This window comes from Panthera tigris, chromosome B2, assembly GCF_018350195.1.
Source record: "Panthera tigris isolate Pti1 chromosome B2, P.tigris_Pti1_mat1.1, whole genome shotgun sequence".
NCBI classification, from domain to species: Eukaryota; Metazoa; Chordata; class Mammalia; order Carnivora; family Felidae; genus Panthera; species Panthera tigris.
The window spans coordinates 18,196,439-18,223,161 of record NC_056664.1 but is presented as its reverse complement, the minus strand read 5'-3'; the positions used below and the strand labels follow the sequence as shown (position 1 = coordinate 18,223,161).

The window sequence follows — 26,723 nt, the reverse complement described above, 5'->3', positions numbered from 1 at the left end:
AGAAAAGACCCTGGGAATGAACCTCATTGCCACTCACCTCTGCTACCTCAGGAGATCCTAAGAACAGCAGAGTAGTGAACTCAGCCCTAAATAAAATACTAAAATAAATGGGAGGCAGTGTACCCTCTCTCTCCCTCCTCCACGTGAGTTTAACCATTCCTTTTCCCTTCCCAGAAAACCAGAGCTGGGTCTTGCTCATAGACATGTCTTAGCCACTGAGAAGCTTGAGCCAGCAAGTGAAGGTTTACGTGGTATTTCCTTTGTGCTAATGAACTAACAATTCAAATTTCAGTTATCCTCTGAGACAGGTTCCAGAGCAGTTATGGGGGGGGGGGGTGTGTGTGTGTGTGTGTCTTCTGTTCTGTTCTCTTCTCCATCTTCCCGGTCATCCTTAACAGTTTGGTTCTGAAGGTTTTATACTGCGGTTTCCAAAACACAAACGAAAACCTAAAGGGTCACCATAAATAAAATAAAACTTTATTTTTAATAATAAAATTAATGTTTCTAGTCAGGAAAAGAGAGTATGTCATTCCTTTAGCAGTACAAACAATCTTTTATCCAAAAGAATACATTGGGTTTTATTGTGTCATTTGTCTGAATACAGACTCGGTGGAATATCTAAATGATACCCTGCTCTGAACTCCAAGTTGAAAGTAAGTTTTTATTATACTTGAGGGAAACAATGGGTTCAGCTGCTTATTGCACGGAACAATTGCCAAGGGAGAGTTAAACTCAATTACTGTAACCATACTGAATAAAAAATACTGCCAAGAACAAAAATACGCCTGGGTAAAGACAGCCCCTGAATAAAAAAAAATCGACATAAAGCGTATCAAATATTTATTTATCTGGGCAACAAAGGACTATGATACATTGACAGGCATGAAAACTACTGCCAGCACAAGTCAATACAATACAACTACAACTGCTTCCAAAATGGCCAGTGAAAATACAGAATACCAGGTGGTCCCAAATGTTTGAAGTTCTTTCAACAAAAAGAGAGAGAGAAAGAGAGAGGGAGGTGGGGGGGGGGGAATCCCTTACCCTTGGTTTAAAGACAATACTCATTTATTGCTGGAATGATCCTTTCAAGGGAGGATAGTGGAATAAGATAAACTTTTTTTTTTTTCTCCCCACAATACATAGAAGGGTCATCAAACCGCTCAAGTTTAAAACTCTTTCCAGGGTCCGATATCACATTTTTTTCTTTCAGTTCAATGGAAAGCTAAATGTAATACTAATTATATATAAAATTTTAGTTGGCTTTTTTTTTTTTTCCTTCGTTCAGCTGTCTCCTTGTCGTCTTTAACATGCTACAACAGGGCTAAATTCATGAATCCCAGAGGAGGAAAAAAAAAAAAATCCCCCAAACCTTGAATTTCTAAATAAGTACCATGAACCACATGAAGAACTAATAGGGAAGATTCAAAACCCACTAAACAAGAGGTAAACGAGATCACCAGATAAATTAAAAAAAAAAAAAAAAAAAAAAGAGGCTTAAAACAGACTCACCATATTTACAATTCCCATTAAATTACACATAAATAAATATATACAGAGACGTGAACACTGATTCCCTTATATAACTGTGAATCGTGTTGCCAGAGAAAGTTCAAGTTGGTCGCTTTACCTTGAAGAGGAAAAACTTCTACAACTGAAGACATGACATGGAAATTCCTGTGTTTGTGTTCAAGTTTATTCACAATACTGATAAAAATGTCATTATCCTTTTGGCTTTTTTTTTTTTTTTTTTTTTTTTTTTTAGTATGGCTACAATCTGAACCGAAGTATGTAAGGGAAGGTGGTGACTCAGTCCCATGAAGCTCGTATCTTTTTTTTTTTTTTTTTTCATTTTTATGTTCTTTTTTTTAGAAAAAAAAAAAAAAAAATTTTTTTTTTTTTTTTTTTTGTGGTGGTTGTCACTGTTGGGTTCCTGTTGGTTTTTCTGTTTTGTGTTTTTGTTTTTTAAAAAAGGTTCACACACTTGGACAGAACTTTTCTTTGCTGGCTTCGAGGCCTGTTCTGTTCTCTTAGGCTCCACAGGAGGGCAAAGGGCGGGGGAGTTGGTGCTGGGGGGGGGGGGGAGGGAAGTCGAGGCAGAGGGGGCGGAGTCAGCAGGGGCGGTCCCGCTGCCGGAAGAGACAGGGCCCCTCTCTCGGACTCTGGAGGGCTGTGGGTGGCGGGCGGCGGCAGCAGCAACAGCAGTAGCAGCAGTGGGGTTCGCTGATTCCGAAGCTGTCACCTGCCTGCGGTGGTAGGTGGGGGGAGACGACCGAGTGGGTGGGCTCGCTGGGCGGGGAGGCGCAGGGCGGGAGGACAGCCTCACTTTCTGTGTTTCTCCTCTTTGTCACTGCTTTTGGCGCTGTTGTCCGTGTGGCTGTTGGGGTTGTTGCTGAGGTACATTTTGTCCATGGCCTTGAGGGCCTCGGTGAGATAGTTCTGCAGGGCCGTGACCGCGGCGCACACCGCTGGGCTGCCGAAGCCGTGGGAGATGAGGTTGAAGTGGGTCAAACAGCTCTGGATGCCGGGCTCCAGGATGGGGTTGGGCCGTGAGTTCCCCAGGGGAGATCGGTCCTGAGCCAGCAGGTCAGTGAACTCTTTGCATATCTGTCTGCAGCACAAGTGAAGCAGAGAAAGAGAGAGAGACAGAGAGACAGACAGAGAGAGTGATGGGGGAGGGAGGAAGAGAGAGAGAGAGAGAGAGATGAGGCTCCCCTGTGGGCAGTACCAGCAGCAAAGAGAAAACCCTTCTCCCTGCAGTCACCCCCAGGGGATTCCGGGGAACCCCGACCTGACCCACGGCCCCAGAGACAGACTTGGGGAAAGACCCAGTCACCTCTCAGTGTCCACTGAAACATGGCTCCTTCCGTCAATGCATGCCTTTCCTGCCTTCACAAATGTCTCTCTCGCTCTCTCTCTCTCCTCTCGCTCTCACCCCTCAGCTACCCTTAACTGCTAACCGCCTCTTTTCTCACTCATACCAAATGCCCCAGACACAGAAACACATTTCACACGTTAGAAGAGAAACAAAAGAGAGTAAGACGGGCAGGAGTCAGAAACACAGGCATCTCGCCAATGGCCAATAGCACACAGCCATCAGCTGTCCTGTTCAAAATACTAGACAGACCCTCTTCCTGCTCTAGAGGTCTAGAGAGACCTCAGTTGGTGGGATGGTCTCCACTCATTCACCTGCAAATCAGGTTGGATGCAGACAGGAAGGCAAAACTTTTCTTGGGATTATTTTGCCTTAAAAAAAAAAGGTCACAGAAAACCTGTTACCTGGGGACAACTCAGACTGATTTTTGAGAAGAAATCGACCCTTCAATTTCAATTTCTCCTTCCACCTCTTTTCCCACCCCCAACCCTCAGCCCCCGAAAAATCTCTAGGGAAACTGAATACGGGTGGGCTTAGGAAGCTAAGGGAAGAGAAAAAGTTGGCATTTCAAAAAGGGTCTGGAAAAGTCAGAAATACAGGCAGATGAGGCCTGTATGCTGGAAGCTGTCTCTGAATCTGGGAAGGAAGGACTTGCTGGGGCCTCCCTGAGGCAGTAGCAGCCTGGAGGGGGTGGGGGGGGAGGAGGGAGAATGGGGAGCACTGCTAGGCTGCCTTCTCCAAGTCCAGCTGATGCCCTCAGGTCAGAAACTATCCCGCCTGAGGCCCCAGCCTCTGCCCTCTGGTTCCATGCCCTCCTGTGACACAGACTTTGATAATTAAGGGCTTCCGAACAGGCCTTTTAATTTCCAGAAAACATATCAAAACAGTAATTTTCTTTTCACACACCACCTGGAGGGGCCTATTCAGCCCAAGCACTGATGGGAATATAACTTGGGCCATTTTGAAACCTATTTGACATCTCGCCTGTAGGCTAAGACTTGTGGGTGGGTGTGTGTGTGTGTGTGTGTGTGCGCGCGCGCGCGCGCGTGTGCGCGCGTCACTTTTGAGGAGGGAGGAGAAAGAAAGGCAAGAAATGGGATAAGGGATTAAGGTTGAAACTAGGACTCCTGGCTTGCACATTTTACAGACCATTGCTTAATCCTTGCCCTCAGAGACCATACTGATAGGAGACAAAAACTGATACAGGCAAGCCTGGTCCCCATTTAAGGACTTGATGCTGGGCTTTCTGAAAAGACAGAGTCACCAATTCACACTGAGCTTCTATCAAATCCCTACATTACCCACCCCCCACCCCCATACACACACACTCATTTTTTAAAAAATGAGGTGGAGCAGAAGAGAGGATTAAGATGGAAACACACGACAATCCCGCCTACACTTCCCCTTTAAAACGGTATGGTTTAATAAGAGCGTGTTGTTAATTTCAGTTATTTACAACACCAAAGCTGATTAACACAAAAGAAGCCGGAGAAAAGCCGGAGAGACCAGAAACAATTTCGATTTTTGTTTCTCTGGACAACAGACACAGAGAGACCCCGGAAGAGGTAAGGTAAATGCCTTACTTTGTAGCCAGGAGCATGTTTTTTCTTGTCACTTGCTCATTGGGATCGGAATGTTGTCGGTTGAGAAATTCAGCTACTGCTTTGGCAGGAAATTCGGTTTCGCACACGTACCCAAAGTCCCTGGCTAGGTGGACGGCTTCTCCTGGCAAGAGGGGAGAGAGGAGAGGCAGTGTGACAAAAGGTTGAAAAGAGCCGAGATCAAAATTTCCTCCCAGCTCTCTTATTTTCTTAATCCAGATGTTGAAGAAAACACAAACTACTTGTTTTCTCATTTCAGGAATTTTATTTCCTTCTCTGTAGTATCTGGCAGATGAATTTATCAGAAAAAAAAAAAAAAAAAATGGCCACTTGGCCTAGAAGGCCAAGAGGGATTGAAAATGTAAGTCCCCTCCCCCACCCGCCAGTCCCCTCCCCCACCCTGATGACATTTTCCCAACTTCTCTTTTTAAATGTTTCTTGTACTCCAACCTCACACCTATCAACACATTCATAAATGATATTCATAATTACTCGCTGAGCTTTTCTTCGAGGGAACAACTAAAGGTTTACATTTTAACTTGATCGCATATAATTATCTGTTCATCCAAACCGATTAACCAAGAGGATTTGAGGGTCACTCCACTGAGTCTGTCTGTGTTGTTGATTTTCGAATCTTTGGTTTTAATTTCCTGAACCAGTTGGTTTTTACTGCAGGGCTTCCTGCCATTAGCTCCAGCTCCGGAAGAACGCATGCGCCAATTAGAGCATCAAAGCCCTCTCTGCAGAGCTCGTTTCCATAAAATGGAGCGGATCGCAAACAATAACAGTTCTCCAGAAACTGCCTCCCTGCTACAGGACTCAACCCCCAAGCCCATACACTCGTTCACACTGCTCACACTATACCCGAATCCACTACTGCCACTGCTATCATTTCCTTTGCATGTAATTCTCGGGGGGGGGGGGGGGGGGGGGGGGCGGGGGGGGGGTATGGATAGTGGGTTCTCTTATGTACTGATGTTATTTTTAACGTAATGCTACTGTAGTTGAGTTTCTGGCACTGAACACTCGCTTATTATTTAACAATTATGGTATCGTCCTCAACGCCATTAACAAATGCTTCATAGGATTCTTTCTCAAATTTACAGTTTTAAACTTTTTTTTTTAGTTATTTATAAGCTGGAGCTCAAATCCAATTGTAATGTATCTCCTCAAGTGCAACATGTAAATAAGACAAAATGCCTTCTTGAAATAGAAATGGCAGTTTTGAAATCTACCTGGTAATGTGTCTTTTTTTTTTCCTATGGGCATAACATCTTCAACCTAACGCATAGGAAAACACAAGAAAGCTTATACATTCATTCCCAGCACATCTAAACTTAAGCTAATTCAGTATCAGAAAAAGTTAACAGGAATCTAGAGGAAGCAGGAATGTAAGTGGGTTCTGGTGACAGGGTATCTATAGCATGGAGTGAGAACAGGAGTAGCTTTTGTTTTGAAGGGTTTGGAAGTGTGTGTGTGTGTGTGTGTGTGTGTGTGTGTGTGTGTGTGTGGTGTGGTGTGTTAAAAACTGCCATGAGAAACTTTCTGCAATGCTTCCATTTCTTTTTTCTTTCCTAGCCAAACAATTCAAAATCTAAAATTGCTCACTTTTCTTCCCCTCCACTAGAGAAGCACAATTAAATAAGAGATAAGGGAGCATATGTTTGGAAAACAAAAACCTGAAAGGGCATATAACCCTGAGCTTTCAGGACGGTCTTAAATCAGGATGCAGGTCAAAGATTCCCAAATTAATTCAGGAAGTAATGGTCACGCATTTCTCAAACGCAGATGTCAGAATAGCTTAAGTGATTTACTGCTGAGCTCTCTGAAGGAGACAGGAACTTGGGATATATGCAGTTCTTAAATTTTCACATTGTTTAGGTCCATATTGAGCTACGGAGGTGGTGGAATTTTGTGGCAGAGGGAAAGAAAAAAGGAGGACAGGAGTATATGCAAATAGTTTTTCGACATGCAAGGATTCCGCTCACTTCCATTACAGCCTCTGGAAAAAACGAAACTGCCCAGTTGACACAAAACACAACCAAATGGCCACTAAGTATTATCCATTTTCCCACAAGACAGTTCCCTTCTTGTTAGCAAGTGGACTCACTTACCCTCCACTAGTGATGTGAGCAGAGTGACATTGGCAGCTTTACGTCTCCCTGCTGGCAGATTTAATCCTATTTTGTCCAGTTTTTCTCTTAAAGATCTTCCTCCATTTTTAGACTTCGCCCTGTTTCACAAATATATGCAAGAAAGCGATTGAGAAAACACTGGGTTGCTCTACATCACATTATTTTCATTTTGAAAACTTCCTAAAATGTGCTTTTCACAGTCAAGAATCGTGGCCCCGAGATCCTTAAGGGAGGGAAATCTAGGAAGGAATGGTACAGAAAGATCATAGAAGACAAATGCTTGACTGTGAAGCACCCCCGCGTGCAGTTGATTGCAGCAACCGTGGCAGGTTAGAAGGGTTTGATTTCCCAAATCTCTAAAGAAGAACCACAAACAAACAAACACAACTCTCATCTCTAGGGTTTGAGGTATTCTTGAGTTCAACTGATTGCTGTATATTTTCCCTGTTGTTACAATCACACAAATCCCAGTGGGGTCTTTAAATTGTCTTTGCAAGGACTGCTGTTAGGTTGTTCAGAGTAACCAAAGTTATCATCACTCTCACGTTTCTTGCTCTGGCTTTAGCCCCGGTGGGAAATTCATTTCACCAACTGTTTACATGCCATGTCACCAGCCTAACTGGAAATGTCAAAAGCTGAGATCAGCCTTTAAAAATTTCACTGATTTCAGCGACAATGGGGGTGGTTCTAAATAGATGTCTAAATAGACTCCCATAATCAGAAAGTGGTTAAGATAAATTGTTTAAATAAAACAGCAAATTAATTAATTTCAGATTTTATTCCCTACTCAAGTGCTCTTTAATTGTGTGGATTAGATTATACTCCCCTAGGTAAACAGTCTCCAATATTGGGGATGGGGGAAGGGGAGGAAAAAGCAGAGGGCGGATTCAGATCTCTGTCAGTGAAAGATTACAAAGGGAAGCAAAATGACTGAAGGAGAAAGAAAAGATTAGAAAAACTGATGTTAAAACCTTCCAAAAACGGCTTTGTAAGGTTTTGCATGGGATATACCCATCAGAGTGGGCCTGTGGGTCCATAGATACACAAATGAATAAATGGCATAAACAGTGAAGTTCTTGGTCTACTTTCTTATTAAAAAAAAAAAAAAAAAAAAAAAAAAAAGGAAAAGATCATGTGGGAAACTTCCACCCAACACCCACCACTCACAAAGTTGGGTGGGAACCCTAGGAGGACGCAGCTCAAGGGAGGGAGAAATCTGCCCTAAGGGAAGGTGCTTCACCTTGCAGACCCTTATAAAATCTTATCTACGAAACGAATCATTCCGGCCTCACAGGGGTGAGATGTGTATCCCTAGCCACGTATGTAACACGCACTCGTGGGCAACGACTACTCAGAATGATGCACGTAACTGTATTTTGCACACTGCCGGGAGCACATCGCCGCCGCAGTACACGGGAACCACTAATGCGTGTGCCTTAGGCACGGGGAGTCGCCGTCTGGCCAGAGGTGACAGTGACAGAGGGGGGGACGGAGGGGGCAGGAAGGGCGGCGGACTCAAGAGAAAGCCACCGTCTTCCACTTAAAAACCCTATCTATTCAAGGGGCGGTGGATTTCCGTCGGAGACCCTACACGGAGGTAAGGCAAAGTAAGGCGCCTGAGAGGAAGTTTTCCAGGGTTTGCAAGGTGTTCGCGAGAGTAAAAAGGTGGCTGCACGGCGCCCCGCCGCTGCAGCAGCCGGGACTGAACGCGCGGTGCAAAGAGCTGCGCGTGCGCGCGGGGAGTTGGGTTGGGGGAGGAGGGCGCGGGGAGCGCGCTGCGGCGGCGGACCCGGGCGCGCGCCAGAACGCCGAGCGCGCGGGAAGCCTGTGAAGGGCGCAAGCGCGCGCCGCCTCGTCCCGCCCCCAGCTCCCACCCACCGGGTTTGGCGCTCTTCTCCCCGCCCCTTTCTTTTCCCGCGAAGGGAGGGCCGTGGCGCGAGGCCCGTTTGCGTCGTCGCCCCCGCGCAGGCGCAGTGTTTCCCGCGGCCGCGAGGCGGGGCGGGCTGGGCGGAGCCGGGCCTCACCTCCGCAGCACTCCGCCCAGCAGCGAAGCGTTGAGACACTCGGGCGGTGAGAGGCGCCGCTGTACTTCCGCCACCGTGACCTTGTACTTCGAGGTGGAGCTGAGGAGCGAGAGGCGACCCGGAACTGAACAGAAGACTTCGTTGGGGTTCACGACGCCGCCGAAGAGGTTGTCCTTGTTTATGGGGATGGCGGAGACGGCGTTGCTGTTGGATTTGGACAGGGACACGGGGCCTGCGGAGATAGACGGGGAAGCTGCGTGTGGGCGTCGAGGGTCACTCCCAAGTCCTTCCCGACCCCGGCGCTCGCCCGGCCTTGCGCTGCAAACCCCCCCCCCCCCCCCCGTTTCCTGCCAGCCCAGAAAATCCCCTCTTCTCTCCTATTCCCTGGTGTTCGCCAGTCCTGGGGATCGAGCCTCTGGCCCTCGGCGCACCTCACCCGGCGGCCGGCAGGCACCCCCACCTCGCGCCACCAGCCAGGCCCGAGCTTCCGGCTGAACCCTTTCCTGTTAGCCGCAAGGGTGCTGTCTACAAATGGTAGTGACATTGTGACCCCTGGGCTCTCATCCGAGGACAGTGGCCCCAGCTGAGGTGCTGGAGCATAGGGTCAGGGTGCAGGGGAGGGGATTACGTTTGCACACCCGAGAGCAAGCTGTGTGTACTTTGGAGTTTTTGTGGGGTGGGAGGGGGGGGCCTTAGTGTTGGGAAGAGATTGCTTCAGAGACCTATAATTAAAATCAGCAGAGAGTTTAGGTGGCTGAAGCGGCCTGTAAGTGAGCATTGCAGTTAAGGCACCAAGCTGGGAGGCGGTCGATTCGCTTGTCACACACCACACGTGCCCCACCCATCCTTTTGAGGAATAAGCCCTTTCCTAGGTTTAGTTGTGAAAAAGACCCGAGTTGTGGAAATCCATCCCAAAGCCCCATTTTGAACTGGGAGAAAAAAAAGGATAAATAGGCCTACCATAGGATGTATGCCCTGTTGTCCAGCAAATCGTTAATACCCTTGTCTGCTTAAGAGTACTCATTGGGAAGGGGAGAGGATATATTCTTGCTGTTTCAAATCATAAGCTCTTCATGGTCGGCCCCACCATAGTTAGAGAAAAAAGCCAAGGCCAGCAGAAAGTGTACTACCATGTTACATTTCTCAACACCAATAGAGTTCAGATGCATTCACAACCATTTAAGTACAGTATGCATTTGTATTTTAAAATTCCACAAGGAGACATATATAATAATATGCACATATTCTATTCACAGTACTCCTCCCTCTTTAATGGGGATATTCTAGACGTATGGGGAGGTAGGGGGCTCTAGGTTTTGGATAGATCACTTGTGACATTAATAGCTCTGGGGAGGCTAATAGAGACAATAGGAGTTAAACGAACTCTTGAGAGATTACTAATAAAAGAGCCAATTATCATGTCGACTTGGAAAGAGCATCTCTTAAGATTTATCCCTTGCACATCTAATTTGACGTGACAAAGACTTCACAGATGCAAAAAATGAAACTTTAAACTGGCTAACAATATACTGATTGGGGTTAGAAATGAGAACAGTTTTATATAGCATCGTCCTCTGGTGGTGCCTAGAATCCTGAAATGTAACATTGCCACCATAACAACAACAAAAAAAGCTGCTGTGAATAGCATTTAATCCAGTAAACTTTATTTCTACTCACTAAACACAATACAAATTACAAATCCATCCAAGTCACTTGACACTTTTTAAGAACAATTTCTGCTCTGAACAATTATGCTAATAATCCCGACATTTTCAAGATGCTAATTTTAACCAAAAGCCAAATTTTTGTTAACCTAATTCACAAAGTTTAAAACCCCTTAAACAGCTAATGAGAAATTAAATTGAAGAACATGAAAGTTTCTTCTTCCTCTGCTAAGGAGTGTTACCAAAGACACAACTGCCCTTCTGTTAACGTTTAATTATTTGCACCGTTTTAGCATTATACCCCTTCTTAACACTCATAGCCACGCACACAACAGATGAACTAAACTATTAAACCACTTGAAAACTGAAATGCCACTTCCAAATCAGTTCAACTCTTACACATTTCATGTGTTTGTCCATGTATCATTAAACTAAATTAAATGGTCAAATCATGAACAAGGCTAGCCTGTTGCCATTACTAACACACTGAGAGCCGATCACTTAAGCATTGCTGTTCCAAGCCCATCTATTTGCTAATTCTGAGCCTTTAGGAAATCCTATTTGAAAAAAAATAAATACAGCTCTGCAAGTTCTTTTAAATAGCACTATGCCTGTAAGGACATGCCTGGAATGTAGAAGGAAATGGCTTACCTTTCTTAATTACAGTTTGATCTGGGATGTTAATACCCGGGTCTTCTACATGCTGCAACAAAAGGATACACATGGATGTAAGTGTATAATCAAAACAAAAGGAAATGAATATTCCATGCAACATGGGGGGAGGGGAAGGGTTAGAATCAAAATTTCCCCCTCCCAAATAGTGACATTTATATATAAACATCTCATCTTGGCTTATTGGAATTTGAGGCTTTGCAACTCAAGAGGTTTCACTGCACACCCACGGCCCATTTCTCCTCCCCCAGCAAATAATCCATGTTTGAAGGAGGTGGGGGTGGGGAATAAAACTTTCTTTGGAAATGAAACCAAGTTTTGGAGCACCTAATCTTTCTCACAAAGTCAGTTCAACCTTTAAAAATACACCTGGCTTTATTTTGGCGCCTCAGCGGCTTCGGACCTTAGCGATTCGAGTGTTCGGGCAGCAAAAGCCAGAGAAACACAATAGAAATGACAGAGGCGGGAGTAACAAGGGAGCATTTTAAACGTTTTAGGTAGTGTGATAAAAAGCAAATGCATATACACACCTTCACTTATGGAACACTAAAAATAATTTTTTAAAGACTACTGCCTAAACCGGGTATCAGAAAGGAATATGAAAATGGTTTAAAAAAAAAAATACAAAAAACAAAACCTTTGCGTTTTTTTTTCCCCCTGTTGTCCAGCAGCAGATTTGTTGGGTTTTTTTCTTATTTTTTCTTCTCCCTCTCTCTCTCTTTTTTTTTTTTTTTTTTTTTTTTTTTTTTACAGATGGATGGGTATACGTGTGTGCTAGAGTCAAAACGTGATTAGAAAGTAAAATGAAATCATGTTTTCTAATGCAGAAACTGACAGGCAATATAATGTCTGGCTGTGTTTACAAATTAGCACCAGGGCTGCTGAGATACAAGATTTCGCAATCGTTACCAAACACAGGCATTACCATTTAAAAAACTATTACTTCCTTCTCTAGTCTTTGTCCAACAATAATACTGATTCGAACATTTTCCATTCTGTCTTGGATTTATGCTCCTGTTAATTGTGCCTGATCGCAATGATTCCGGGTGGATGGTACTAAGTTGCTTTATTACAGGTTTTATTATACTCAATGCTCTCATTTGTAACTTGCCTAAAGTGCTTCTGGATTTAAGTATAATTAAATTGAGAAATGTTCAGAAATGACTACTGCTGCAGTTCTTGTGTTTTAACTATATGGGGAAATATGATCCCTTTATGCATGCACCCTCAACCCATAAAGTAAATGTAGTGTGGCATAATACTTTTATTTGTGTTATTTCTAGACCTTGTCCATACAGGGAAGACTGTTAAGTTTAAAACCCCACTGAGATATTAATGATTAAATAATTTTCACCATCAATTTGATTTTCTTAAATATTTAGCAGTCATTCTTATTAAAGGTTAACTGTTGCAGCAATGGGAAAATTGAAAACAACCCTTTTCCTGACCCAAATTCCTTTGAAAGAATTTTTTTCTTAATAGGTGGGGGAGGGTGGGGGGAAGAGCTGCAACTGAGTTTCCTTGCTTTTATATGATCTTTTGGTTAATTTCTCCTACTGACTAATTTCACCACAAAGAGTGACTATACAGGTGCTAAGAATTCACACCAGCCACTTTGGAATTTCTGCAAAGGAGAGCAATCCTAATTCACAGTAATTCCAAAAGGTTGCAATGCATTTTGCAATTCAAATATTTCCACAGAGCAGGCTAGGAAAAGGATTCAGAGGCTCTTTGGGAAGGGGAACTAAAATGATCACAACTTCCAGGTTGGTTTTTTAATTGCACTTTTCTCAACTATTGCTTCTCTCATTTTACTTCCCAAGAAATGTACCGTTTACTATCAGTCTCCAAAAACATTTATGAGCACAGACAAACACACACCATGCTTACTAAATCCCACAATGGATCAAGTGCCTACTTTCTTGCTTTCCATGCAAGGCTGCTCAACATAACCAACAAATTTCAGTGATTAACTGGGCCAAGTGAGAGCTGTAATAAATTTTCTATTTTCCTATGTAACTTAAATAATGTTTTAAATTCACCAAGCAAGCAGGTAAGTTCATCTGACCATTTTCTTTGCAATGTAATGCAGTAATCATTAAACTGTCAACGGACATATTGCTGCAATATTTGATGCACTAATTTGAAATAGCATTTTAGTAAAAATCACATCCAGATACATTTCCTCTCCAAAGAAAAGTAGCATTAACAGAGCCTTTACAGCTTTAATAAAATTATTGGCTCATTCTAATTCCATTTCAGGAAGGTTGTGAGGAAACCATAAATACGTAGAATTGAAACAGAGATGCTGGTTTAAATTTAATTTCAGAAAGTACTTTCAAATTATCAATAGGTTTACATTGTAAATAGTAAATGTGCTAATACCATGCTTATTCAGAAATCATTTTAAACTGCATTTATTGATAACTGAATCAGAACTCAAATAATGTATTGCCCAATAGTCTCAAAACATTTAATTTAATATGGGGTGTAGCAGGTTCTGATAGGCGTTGGGAACCCAGCTAATGATTTATGAGGTCAGCACTTAGCACCCCTAGGAGGAGAAGGAGGCTGCATTTTAATGTCCCCTGCTCCGATTTGCTACTTACTATTCTTTAATCAGGGTAGGGTACACACATAACTTTTAGTTATCACCAGTGCTTATAAAACCCGGCAAAAATGATTTTCTTAGGGTGTCGTTTACACTTTATGTTAAACTGCCGGGGCATTTAATGAGCTCTTCTGGTCGGATTTAACGTCTTTTTCAGGACAGACAGAAATCCCCACGCCAGACGCAGCGGTGGAATTAGATCCTCTCCCAATCGAAACAGTTTACTGTCGTGGAGAGGGGCAGATATTGTTAATGGTGACATTCGTCTGATTTATTTCTGTGTTGGTGGAAATGGTAACGCAGGCATTGTTTGCAGGAGCTCCAGGAACCTTTGTTCTAGGCTATAGAACTCTCAACTACTTTTTTTTTTTTTTTTTAATTCGGTCGTTGCCGTGGGTTCTCAAAGCGTCCGCCCCCCAAAAATAATATGAAATTTTGGAAAAGTAAACGCCATCGCGGGAACCTCAGGCCCACCCGCCGCACGTCCCGATTATCTTCTCTGGGGGTGGGTGAGCAGGGGCTGCGTCCCCTCTCGCGCCCCCCGCGCGGCCTCTTACCGGGACGTCCTCGATGGCGTGAGGTAAGGAGTGGATCGGGAGGTCTCCGAGTCCTGAGCTAAGCCCGTGTGGGCCGTGCAGGAGGTCTTCGTGCCGCCGGTAGTCCCTGCGAGGATCCAGGCCCGAAAGCTGGTGGGGCAGCCCCCGGTGCGTGTGCAGGAGCCCAGACTCCTGGCTCTGCCTCTGGCCGGGCCAGCCCGGGTGCTGCGGCTGCGGCTGGGCGTGCAGGGGGTTCAGGCTGTAGGGGTCGTTGACGTGGGAGTAAGGATCTTGCGACTGGGGGTAGATAGGCTGGTAGGGCGGGGGGAAGTAGGGGGGCTGGAAGTCGGCATTGGGGGTGTGGGACAGCGGCGGGGCGCTCGTGTAGGGAGATTGACCTACAGTGCCCAGCTGGGGCAACCGTGCCGTCCCGTTGCTGGTGCCGTCGTGACGGTCCTACAAGAGGGAGAGAGGGGAAGGGGAAAGAACGAGAAATCAGGCGTCGAGTTACAGCTGTCCACTCTAAATCCACTCCGCAAGACTGCGTGGGGAACCGCTCACTCCCATCGGCAGGCCGCCGAGAGAAATGGGCTCCAACTTGTTCATTTCGGAAAATACCCCAGAAGTGAGGCGGGCTCTTTCCAAAAACGCAGGGAATTAGATGGTGCAAATGTGGGGGCATAAGAGGCTCTGCTTAAGCGTTTCTTTGAAAGTGGGGGGGGGGGGGAGACAGAAAAAGGCCTCCCAGAATACACTCCGTTTAGCTGCAGCGTGAAACCTCCCTTAAGCAAAATTAAAATTCCTGCTAAATATTAAACAGCAGAAGCGGCCTTTCCTTTTTCCCCCGGATTTGAACCTGCCTGCCACTGCGTTATTGTTTACACCCTGTTCATTTATTTGGAGGGAAAAAAAAATCACACACGTTCAAAGACCATTACCATTTCATGACTATTTAAATAGAAACATCTCATAGAGGGGCTGCAACGAAAGCACACGTTTAAATTACCAGCTTAAAGAAGGTTTTAACTGCAGGATGGGGGTCTGTCTTTTCCGCTTCCTCAGTTGGGAGCCTTTTTCTCGACAGGGTCGATTTTAGGATACGGATGGGGGGAAACGGGGACGTCAAGTCAAGGTTTAAAATAGAAAGATTCAGCCTTGTCGGGTTTAAAAGAGAGAGGTGTACCCCGGGGCGGAGGCTCCCGCCCCTTGCACCCCAGCCCCAAAGGGCACAAGACACGCCTGACTTTATGTCCCTGTATTGCAATTCGCTTGCAAAACAGGCGAACAGAGTTTATTCCAGGGAGTGCGAACCCTCGGAGGTTGAGCCCGGGCTCCGAGGGTAGGGGGCACACCGGGCCGCGTTCTTCCTGCAGATGGATTAAGCACCAAAGGTTGAGAACACCTCGGGAACAAGTGAATACGCGAGGAAATAACGATGAACGTGGTGAGGAACACGCCTGGGGAAGTAGCGGCGAGGTAGGACTGCGCGCCGGGAGAGGTCGAGCAGGGGGGAGGGGGTAATGCATTCGATTTAAGAATGAAAAAAAGCGAGAGAAAGGAGGAAAGAGAGAAATGCAAATGGAAAGGTGTTGGGGGGGGGGGGGTGCCCTGAAGGAAACCTGGGCGCGAAACCCGAGGTTGCGGGCAGCCCCGCCGCACCCGGTTTCCAGAACAGAATTCCTAAGGAAAACAGGGATGGGGGTGGGGATGGGACTCACCATAGCTGAAAAACTGTGAACTAACATCTGCGAAGAGTCTGGGGTAACGAGTCAGGGTGGAAAAAAACAAGCAAGCCTGGAGAGCCCGGCTGCCCCGCCGCCCGAGCGCGCCCCACACAAAAGGCGCCGAGAGCCCCGCGCCACCCAGGACTCCGGTCACGGCGCAGACGCTCCCGCGAGCGCTGGAGCCCCGCTCTGGTCCATCCGAACTTGAACCACCGATTGGAGCGGCGCCTTCAGCTGGTCGAGCCCACGGTCTCTATCCTGCCGTGAGCGGTTAGGATTCAAAGTTCCTTAAAAAATGAAAAAAAAAAAAAAAAAAAAACCCAAAAGAGGAAAAAGAAAAAAAAAAAGTGTGTGTGTGTCTGTGTGTATGTGCGTGTTCCTTAATCCGTGTCTCCCCTCTTTTCTTAGCGGCGGCTTCGCTTGAGCTTCTAATAACCGCGCTGGGCAGCGTTCCTGGAGCCTCCTAATAGCAGATATTCATGACTATTAATATTACACGAATACTTAATAAGGGAAGAATGCCTGGAAATCGAGCGTGAAGCGGAGAGGCAACTCGCGCCGGAGCCGGCTCTCAATGCAGTCCATTGACGGGAGCCTCAGTGTAGCAAATCGGAGGTGGGGAGAGGGAGCGCGAGAGACAAAAAGCGGGCGAGAGAGGGAGCGGGCGAGCGCGCGGGGGGCCGCGGCGCGGCGTCTGGCGAATCACAGGGAAGGGGCAACATTTTAAAAGGTTGCAGGGCATGCAAAAGTGAAAGAGAAAGAGGGAGAGAGGGAAACCGAGGGAGAGAGCGCAGAGAGGGAGAATGTGTCTGCGTGCGTGTGTGAGAAAGAAAGTGTGGGTGAGAGAGGGGAGCCCGGAGTGGGGAGAGGGGAGGGAGGAAAGGAGGGAGAGCCCGGGAGGAGGAAGGGAGGGAAAGAGGGAGGGAGGGAAGGAGGGGGAGGGGGCCGAGCCGGAGCGCACGGAGGGGGAGGCCGCGGGGGAGGGGGAGGGAGCGAGGGGTGGGGGAGAGGAAGCGAGCGAGGACAATCAGACCTAAAAGGCTGGGGCAGACCTCGGGATACCGTGGGGGCCGCGCGTCGCGGGCCGGAGCTGCCGGGGACCGCGTCCGGGCATTCATCGGGCTCTCGGCACGGGAGGTGCTGCCCGGCCCTCTCCGGCCGCGGGCTCCTCCGCTCCGCAGCCGGGCCTGGGACTCGGGGTTCGGCCGCCCGCCGCCGCGCCGCTGCTCCATGGCCCGGCGCCCCGCCCGGGACCGGCCCGCCCGCTCCACCACCGGCCCTCGCCTCGGCCGCCGCTCGAGCTCCCCTCGTACGGCCCGGGCCGCTCCGCTCTGCGGCAGCTGCCGCCCCGCCCTCGGCTCTCCGGGGCAGGGGCTCGGGGCGGGGGAGCCGGGACGCGGCCCGGGGCGCGCAGAGACGCTAGGCGGCCCAGCCCGGGCGCCGCTGGCACCGGCTCCCGGCTCCCGGCGCAAACCCGTCCGACTGGCTGGGCCACTCCCGCCCGACGCCCCCCCCACCCCCCATCCCCGCCCGGATGACACGGCTCGCTCTCTCCCAGCGCGGCCCGGCTGCCGCCGCTGCCAGTCCGCCCGCTGGGTTGTCAGAACAAGCGGCACCTCGCCTCCTGCGTGTCCCTGCAGAGCCCCGACATAATTAGACAGCCCCGAGCCGGCTCGGAAACCCGAAATCCCTGCTCCGGCGCTCGCCCACCGCAAAGTTGTTGAAACAGCCCTCACTCTGTTCTCCTCTCTCTCTTTTTGGCCTCGCTTACACACATTCACACGCGCCCCCACAGGATCCCTCTCAGAGGGAGCAAGTTCTTCGCCTCCCACCTGAGTGTCGCAGGCGGCCAGCGCCGCGCAGAGGTTCGGACCCCGCCCGCCTAGGGCTCGGCCTCCGCGAGGGTGAAATGCCCGAGCCTCGGGCTCGCAACCCTGGCGGGGACAATTCGCTCTCGACTGAGGGGCTCAGTTGCACTCGGACCAGTTCGCAGAGCCACCCCCACCCCCCACCCCAGGCCTGAAAACAAAGCGGCTGGTCTGCCCTGGGGTCGCTGAGCCCGGCACCGCGCACGGCAGGAGCCCCCAGAGAAGCGCCGGTCCCCGTGGGATGTCACCTCGTGCCCCGTGGGGTGAAGGGAGGGCCCGGGAAAGGAGAAAGATTTAAAATAGCCGACGGAAAGGAGAGGGGGAAGGGAACGGGTGACACATCGTTCACATCAACCCGGGTTCTGATTTCAAGTGAAGACAAGACCCACGCTGCTGCGCCCGCACAGACCTCTGCGCCAGACATTTCCAGCTCCAAATGTCAAAGAGAAAGAAAAGAGCAGAAAAGAGAATACAAAACAACACAGCAAAGGCAGGGACTACCACCTATTTAGGTAATCATCGGCCGCGGCCCTCCTCCCCCTCCCGTGACCCCTCCGCGTATTTCAGCGGGGGTTGCGAAGGAGTTCACGGCCGCCGCAGCCAGGCGGGTTCCCAGCGCCTCCCGCGGGCGGAGCGGCGGTGCTGGGGCTTCCCCGGCTGCCGCAAGAAGCCGAGCTCCGGAGACCCTGGCTTGTAAAACGGGCTCCAATGAGGCGCGCTCTATCGGCCCCGCGGGCTCCCCGCACCAGAGGCCCCGTGCAGCCCCGCCAGGATTCCCACGGTCACGCAGCCGAGCGCCGGGCGGCTGCAGGGGCCGCAGCTGGAGGACCCCGCGGCCGGCCGGCTCCGCACCGCGCAGCCTCCCCACCGCCACCCCAGGGATGCTTTCCGAGTGTCCCACAGAGGGAGAAGCTGCTTACAACTTCTTCAGTAAGAGATACCTGGAGCGAGCCCCGAAGCGATGTGGGAGAGGAGTGCTTCCAAACTGAACCCCGTAACCGGGAGGTGCAACCCAGCTCAGGGAGAAGTGTGCGGGCCCCTTCTCCAAACAGAAAGGAGCCTTTTTAGAAAGGGGGGAGGGAGGGGGAAGATAGGGAGGAAGTAAAAAAATGAATCAATAAAAGAAGAAATGTTAAAGATCGGAGAGGAAGTTAAAGAGGAAAAAGGGTTTTCTCTTTCCTTTCTCTTCCTGGTGACTCGAGCCCCCAGGATCTCGCTGGAGACACACGCCGGGTGCACAGACGCGTGCCTAATTGCCAGCAACTGCTTCAAAAACCCAAGCTCGTGTCTTCGCTCCACTCTTAGGCAGACCCAAAACTGGTCAGAAAAAAAAAAAAGGGGGGGGGGTGTAAAGTGGGACACGAGCTTCGAAGGAGGGAAATGAAAGAAGGCAGCGTCCACATCCTTCCTCTCCAGCTTCTCCCTCGCGTTCTTCGGGCGAATCGGAGAGGCGGGCGCCGCGCTGGGGAAAGTTTGTCCCACCCGCATTTCGCAGCTGGCTGCGAGGAGAGGAGGAGGAGCGGGAAGGTAGCGCTCCGAGCCTGCGGCCGCAAGGATACCCGGCGCCGCGCTTACCTCGCAGTCCTCGTACTTGATATTATCCGTCAGTTTCCAAAGCATTTTCATGGATCGGCGTGAACGGATTTGCCCCCTTCTCCGCCTCGCACCCAAGTGGAGCTACTCTCTGGGTAAGCGCAAAGTGCCGGCTGCCGGCGGTGAGCGCAGGAGGAGGAGGAGGAGGGCGAGGAGGAGGAGGAGGAGGGCGAGGAGGAGGAGGAGGGCGAGGAGGAGGAGGAGGGCAAAAAGGAGGAGGAGGAGGGCGAGGAGGAGGAGGGTGAGGAGGAGGAGGCGAGAAGGGAAAGAGCTCCCGTGTGCGCTCGGAGATCTCCCTCTAATGGTAGAAACTTTTCCCTTTTCCAGCTCTTTACCAACAGCCTAATCGCCTCATTAGCATATCAACAATAGTCCAATTGCTCGCCAGCACCGCAATCTGCGGCCGGCCGCTCCGACCCAGGTATAAAGGCCTCTCCAAGCCGCGAACTTGCTCCTAGAGCGCACGCCTGCCTGTGAGCGGACGGAATCTCCCCGGAGACCAGCCGCGCGCCCCTGCCCCAGTCACCCCCCAGCCCCCGCCGCTGCCCCATTCCACCCCACTCCCCTTCCTCTCCGTCTCCTCCTCCAGGGAGATGCCCTCCGCAACAACAACAACAACAACAACAAACCTGCACTGTGCAGGGTCCGAGCGGCTGCGCCTGGGGCCCAGCTTTCAGCACCTCTCCCTCACCCCTACCACCGCTAACCGCGAGGTCCTTTCGGCCCCGTCCAATTTTATTAGAAATTATTATCCCTTTCGCAATTAAATATAATCACCAAACCAAGACCGGCAAAGTCACTCCAGGATTTTTGCCCAACAAGAGATCGCCTCCGCTCGCGGCAGCCTCCACCTCGGGCCCCAGCGCCTTGGGAGTTTTATTGGCTTTGCGCTCCCCCCCCCCACCCCCAAGTTGAAGATTTTGCCAAACGGCTCCAGTGGCTCGGCTGGGGTTTGCGATCCTTTAATTGCCGCGTGTAAAATAAAAATTGTACCCTGAAGAGGTTAGTTGACAGCTCCAGGGGTTAAATGATTTTCCTCTCGTTTGTATGAAGCTAGAGCTGACTGATAATTCAACGTGGTGTTTGGGCTAAGGGTTTCCTAGGTGCGATGTGGACAAAATACAGAACTCCTATGGAGTCTCACAGTCGCTTCTGGAGTTGAGCCGATATACCGACATGTGTGCGCCGTGTCATTCATGCATCAAAATAAATCGCTGGGAACCAACTCTTCGCTGTGCTAATCTGCTCCAGTTTTCCCAAGATCCCCCTTTTTAATTAAAGCAGGGAGAGTTCCTTCATGATTTGGTGATGTTACTAAAGCGGGCGCGCTCGCGGCGCAGTGCCCGGCTGACGCGGAACCCGGAGGCCCCGGGGCCACCCCCGAGTCCAGGTTGGCCAGTCTGGGCTCTCCCGCTCCACACAGGGACCTGCTCGCCCCACCGGGGCTTATTATTATTATTATTATTATTATTATTATTATTATTATTATTTCTCTCTGCTGTTTTAGTAAATTATTTTAAGGGAGAAACTAACAAGAAAGACGTGATGTAATCCTTCGAAATACAGAGTAATTAATTTCTCTGGCTGAGCTCCTCATCTGTCCTCCATGAAAAAGTTTTTGTGTGTCTTTCTCGCTCTTGAATACTACAAACTCACTAAACAGTAGTAGGTCTGCCTCAGAATTGCTCTAGTAATGACTTCTGGTTCCATCTAGGCCTGTTTCTTGCAAACTTCCAGGCCTCCCGGGTTTCCACGGGGTGTCCTTACAGAAGGGCAGAGGCTGTTAACAATTCGAGCGTTTTTTAACAGGTGGAAGGAAGACGAGAAGAGGGAAAACCCCCTTCCCCCCAAATCTGTAAAAGGGCAATTCTCCTTCTGGGTGACCCCCGCAAATTCCTCAAGCTAGGCAGAGTAGGCCAGAGGCTCCTCCCAAAACTTGGGAAGAAGACTTGAGCTTGAAGGGGGATTTAGAGCTCGGGACATTTCCCGGGGCGCTCCCCACGCTCCTTTCTGCCACCTGAACACTAGCACGGGTCTGTGGCTGTACACAGTCCGCTCCACCGGGGGAAAGGGTGACGGTCCGGGGCTGGCACCACGCACCCTAAGGGGTTGCCCCTGGGCCCTCCGCGCAACGCGGGGCCTAGAAGTCCCTAGAAGTCGGGCGATGGGCCGCCGCGAGCATTTCCACCTTCCCAACGGCAGCCGCAGCCACTGAGCGTGATCTGTAGGCCAAATCCTAGGCCTGGGAGCATGGGATTTTTACACCCTCAGCCGTCGCCACAGTGTGCTTAAGGGAACTTCAAGTTTCGCTTTTTCAGTTTGTTGGCTGGGGAAGGCATTCAAGGCCCTTTATCTTCTCCACTGCCTCCCACCCCCACCCCACCCCACCCCGGCTGACCCGTGCCCCGCAGATCTCTGGCTCCGCACCCGCAGGGGCTGCTACACTGTTGTTGTATTCCCGCCGAGGGTGCCTTTGAGGTGCAGATTGGGGCCTGAGGGCTCAGCGCCACCGCCCGAGTTACGGGGGTTGAAGAAAGGCCCAGGCCCGCGCCCCAGGAGCCCCTGGAGCCAGCCGAGCCGCGTTTGTGTGAACGTCATTACCACGACAAGTCGCTTCATTGCATGTCAATGCTTCGTCCCCAGCAGCGCCCCGGGATAGTAGCGCCAGGCCTGGGGATAGAGGTCGGGGGTCCAGGCCTGGAGTGGGGGCGTGGAGAGGGCGTTGGAGGGAAAAATGAGTACCAGTGTGAGACGGAGACACCCGAGGAACAAAGAGACAGCAAGGGGCCTGAATGGCTATTTTCTCTGGTTGTCACCACCCAGTGGGACCCAAGAGCCCAACAGGCCAAGCCTGAAGCATCCAACCCCTCCAGGCCCCAAATCCATGGGCCCCACCCTAGAGGCAGGCTTCCCACCTCTTGCCAAACCGTGAGCCCGCAGGAGCTAGGCCCAGGGTTCACTCTCTTCTCCTTGAGGCCAGGATCTCACCGCTTCGGAACCTGAGGCCCTTTGGAAGCTCGGACCTCCACCGAGGCTGTGCTACTCAGACCCGAGGCGTTCTGCTGTGAAGTCCACTCGGCTTGCTTGCGGAGAAACCTGCAAAGCCCTCAGCCAAAGACTTCCCGGAGTCTACACCCTCCAGAAAAGAGAACGAAGTAGGGTCCTGAGGCCCACGGGGGCAAGGGAGAAAAAGGTGTGGATTTCTAACGTTTGTGTTTGGTGTGGGTATTTGCACCCTCAAACCCCAAAGGCAGTCTAACGTTGGGGCTGAAATTGCATTTCAGTGAGGTTTAACTTGGGGGGAGAAGCAGAAAAAAGCTCAGTGTTAATAAAAATTATAAATACAAGGAAAGAAATAAAAATTGCAAGACGAATTCCTTTCCCCAACTCCAGGGAATGTAGTAAAGATGGGACTTCTCTGACCTTTACTTCTCATGGCACAAATCTGAAACAAGAAAAGGAACTCGCCCCAGAAAGAGCAGGACCTCGACTTTTCTTTGGAAGTTCAGGGCGTTCTGTTCAAACTGCCCTACAGGCTTCTAGGCACCCAGAATCTTGCCCTAACCAGGCTTCTCTGGCCCCGGGTTGGGGGTTGGCGGGGAGAGGGCCCCGCAGCTCCCATTATGAAATTGGCCACAGAGGAGAGAGGCTGCTACCCTCACCAACCTGGCCAGAGCTGCCCGGGTTTCCGTAGGGGAAATGTCTGGAAGTTAGAAGCCGAGAGAGCTACAAGAATGCTCCTGTGGCCTAGGTCGGGTCCGGAGCTCAGGGATCCCAAGGTCCAGGGCCCAGTTGGCCTTGTAATAGGGGCGGCCTAGTAGGGCCGAGTTTGGCAGGCGTTCGTTTGGAAGAATTTTGGACCTGCCTTATCCCCCACCATCCACTCCTCCTCCAGTCACCCCAATCCGTAGCCCAAGCGGCGCAAACGGGCTTCACGACTCCGACTGAGAGGCTAAACTTTGTGCAAACTCTTAAGTATTTCCCCAAAGAACATTCTCGCCGGCGCGACCCGTCCATCCGGACCCCTCTGCATTCTCCACCCCTCACTAGGTCCCCCAAACTTGGGAGACAGGAAGACAGGTGCACCAGAACCCCACCACATGCGTAGCCCTGGGGTCTAGGGCAAGAACGGAGGGCGGACCGAGCCGGGAACCTTCCTTACCACGCACTGCAACCCCCGCCCGGCGCCCTTCCCCTCCCGAATTAGTCATCCACCCTTGTTTCTGCTGTGTGTGTGTGGGGGGGGGGGGCATGAAAAGCTCTAGCGCAAACCACAAGTGACCCCCCGGGGCCACCTGTGGAGCGTGCGCCGGACTTTCCCCAGCTCCGGGCCGCCGGCAGCGCGTGTTTTTTTCTGCCCTCTTTCTCTCCTGGGAACACTCCTGGGCGCTGCCAGGCGCGCCTCACTTACGACTCTCCCTGCCCTGGGCCAAGGCTCTTCCTCTCCGCCTCCCCCCCTGCCGGCCCCCTCCCCCGCTCCACCCCCGCCCACTTCAACCCCAGCCAAGGCAAACCCCCGTACCTGCCAGTCCCCCATTTTGGCAAGTATGGACATCGCGGCTCGGCGCTCCTGGCGACGGGTCCCCGCCGGGCATGGGCTGGAGGGCTCGGCCGGGCCCGCTCCCTGGAATCGCTTAGGCAAATCCTCCTTTTTTACCTGCTCACCAACATCTCACCTGGTCATAAAGAGCTGGGTTGCTACCTGCCGACGCATGCGCGCTAGCCCAGGAATTCACTCCGCCAGCTCTAGTCCCAGCGCCTCGCAGAGCTGACCTGGGAAGTGATGGATTTATAGCCGCGGCAATCTCGCCATCAGCTCCTGCTTTTCCCAACAGCCCCAACCCGCTTTCCCGGTCAGTCCCTGACCGGGGAACCGAGGCAGACTGCCTGCTGGGGTGTGCAGGGCGCGATGCGAGCGTGAGTGGGTGTGTTTTCACACTCAAGCAATGGGAGCATCTACGCGCTCTTCCGTCGACTCTCCTCCCCCTCGGAACTTTGGGGCTAGGAGAGTCTCCACCCCGAGGGGGGAAGGATCCGGGAAGGGGGGGGGGTGGGGGTGGGGTGGAAGAAGAGAGCAAGGCCCGGAGATTGGGCCCGACCGGATAGGTCCCGCGCACCTGGCTGCAAGCTGTAGGGCCAGACCCCGGTCCGGGCCTCCTCACCGGCCCATGAGGTTCAGGACACCCCCGGCCCTCGCGGATCCGAATCTGCGAGCCCCAGGGCTGCTTCAAGCGTCCGATCCCAGATCAAAGTGTTTCTCAGTAGGTGAAAACGTTCGCGATTGTTTCATTTCTGGCTTCTAGGTTTAGTCTCCTCCCACCGCAGACACACGCACACACACACTTGCACACTCATACACTTACACTTCTATTTAAGGTGAGCCCCTCCCCCACTCCTCTATGGCTTCCCAGCTCTTTATCTTTTCCACTAATAACTTTTTAAAGGGAGAATGGGGGCGTTGGTGGTTCTGGGATGGGCAGCTGAGGTTTGGGCTTGGGGTTTGCTTTCCCATGACAGATAAAATCACTCAAGTGATTTCACCGCTGCTTCTAATTAGAAGGGAGATTTAAAAGAAGCCACAGGATTTGGGGCTCCCGAGGAGCTCACCACTCCGTCAGGAACCACACCTGGTCGGGAGGGAGGCCCGGGTGAGGAGCTTAGCCTCGGGCCGCGCACTCCTCCGCGACCGTGCCGGCCCCACTCCGGCAGCCGCGAGGTCTGAGGTCTGAGGATCCAGGGCTGGGGCCTGGAACTCCCGGGACAGGCTCGGTTATCCCCTCCTGCTGTCGTCGCGGGGACTAAGATGAACAAAGAAAGAACCGGCTTCACATCGTCTAGGACACGTCAGGCCAAAGTGTGTAAAGGGTCAGCTCCGCGCTGGGGAGTGAAGACTTGTCCCGGTACCAAGCCTCCCTCCATCCCTGGCGGACGGCCTCAGTGGCCCTGCACCCTCCCAGACTGGGCGGTAGTGGTGTGGTTGGTGTCTCTCAAGGAGTCCCCGTGTCGCCTAGGCATTTGGGGCGTCCCTGGACTGCGGGACTCCCATCCCGGTGCCGACTGTGGATTTAAAACTTTCTCGGACCTGCCTTAGAACCTTGCTCAACACGTTTGTGGGTGCTTTTTTGTTTTTCCTTGCGAGAATTTCAAAGAATTTAAATTACGGCGTGGTTTTTTTTTTTAACTCCTAGTGTTTCCACTTCACTTTCCCGGCTTTTTCCACACTGTCGAAATGGGTTGGTGAAAACCGAATTCTTTCAAGTCCAAGAGAGAAGGGGAAGACGCGCCTGTAGCTCTTCGAGATTCCGGCGGGGGGCGCTGTAGTCTCTTAGAAATGAGCACGGTTTCTGGCCCCTGCAGCCTCGCTACTCGCGCGCCTCCGTGGAACTAGAGCTGGAGGGACGTGGGACCCGGCTGGCTGGGCCAGGCCGAGCTGGGACGGGAGGACGTGTGCTAGGGCTGGGGTGGGGCGCCTCTAGTCTCTAACTTTGGTACCTTTGGCGGGGGGGAGGGGACGTGGCAGGGCTTGTGCGGGAAAGAGAAGGCGACAGTGTCTGTGCACTTGAGCGCGAAGGCAAGCCGCCGCTCTGGGTTGGACGGGAGCGGACAGAAAGATTTGGAAGCGAAGCGGCCCAGGCCTTGGGCATGAAGGTGTCTGTTCAGATGACCGGGGCTGTGGCTGGGATCGGGGTGGGGGGAGAGGGGAGAGAAGGGGCAATCCGGAAGCGGCCGCGAGCTAGAAGTTAGCTTTGGAGTGCGACCACTTGGGGTCCGAACTCAGCTCGGTCATTTACAGTCAACAGGCTGAGTGCTCTAAGGCAAGTTGCTGAGTTTGTCTGAACCTCAGTTTTACTCATTTGTAGAATGGGTAATTTGTTGTGAGAATTCACTAGAGGAGCGTGTGCGCCAAGCGCTCAGCACAGCGCTAGCCCAAGATGCGCTCTCAGGGAAGGCTGCTGAGCCTCGTCAAGGACGGTCTACTCCGCCCCACCCCCACCCTGATAGTACCCGAGCCTGGTTCCTTCTAGGTGGGGTCAACTCCTTTGTTCCTTCCTTAGGCGCCCCGCAGTCAGACCTCGTGGTCAACTGCACCTCCTGGGACTCCCTCCGCGGAATCTTCCTCTTCCCCAGGAGTGGGCCCTCCCCGTGGCTTCCGATTCTCCCCTCAGGGCCTTTCCCCACCTCGACCTCCTCCCTAGCCCCGCATCATCCTGACTTTGCCACCTGCAGGAGGGAGCCATGGGGTGGGGGGTGGGGCGCGGGCAGGGGCGACACCTCCCAACTTCACCCCAAACTTAGGCTCCAGTCAGCCACCCTAGTGATCCAGCTGCACCCAGTGCCAGGGCTGTCCCAAGGCCACTGACTGCTCTTGGCGACCCACCTCAGCACCTTAGCAGCCTGCAGCCTCCAGAACTGTGGCCTC

General features: G+C 51.2%; 1 protein-coding gene and 1 long non-coding RNA gene across 5 annotated transcripts; one reads left to right on the top strand and one right to left on the bottom strand.

Moving 5' to 3' along the window:
- Positions 1-2,177: 2,177 nt before the first annotated feature.
- Positions 2,178-5,384, top strand: LOC122238559. The gene is made up of 3 exons (XR_006217493.1): positions 2,178-2,254; positions 4,324-4,440; positions 5,152-5,384. It is a non-coding gene; the product is annotated as an uncharacterized LOC122238559 (long non-coding RNA).
- TFAP2A (transcription factor AP-2 alpha) lies at positions 2,248-23,974 on the bottom strand. 4 transcript variants are annotated; one of them, XM_042985737.1, is made up of 8 exons: positions 23,826-23,974; positions 14,517-14,574; positions 14,140-14,377; positions 10,951-11,002; positions 8,636-8,867; positions 6,591-6,709; positions 4,459-4,600; positions 2,248-2,611 (listed from the first exon to the last, which is right to left on the bottom strand). In XM_042985737.1, the coding sequence occupies exons 1-8, from the start codon at positions 23,896-23,898 to the stop codon at positions 2,323-2,325; spliced, it is 1,203 nt and encodes a 400-aa protein (XP_042841671.1). In that variant the 5' UTR covers positions 23,899-23,974; the 3' UTR covers positions 2,248-2,322. The 4 variants fall into 4 exon arrangements, with proteins under 4 accessions (XP_042841671.1, XP_042841669.1, XP_042841668.1 ...); XM_042985735.1 differs by having other exon boundaries at positions 14,140-14,574; positions 23,826-23,893; XM_042985734.1 differs by lacking the exon at positions 23,826-23,974 and adding an exon at positions 19,286-19,425 and having other exon boundaries at positions 14,140-14,574.
- Between the last annotated feature and the right edge of the window lie 2,749 nt (positions 23,975-26,723).

Coding starts and splice junctions, on each gene's coding strand:
- TFAP2A (XM_042985734.1), bottom strand. CDS start 19,336: ATGAAAATGCTTTGGAAACTGACGGATAATATCAAGTACGAGGACTGC. Junction 14,575..19,285: donor TCAAGTACGAGGACTGCGAG/GTAAGCGCGGCG, acceptor TCCCTCTTGTAG/GACCGTCACGACGGCACCAG. Junction 4,601..6,590: donor GCTCACATCACTAGTGGAGG/GTAAGTGAGTCC, acceptor CCCTCTTGCCAG/GAGAAGCCGTCCACCTAGCC.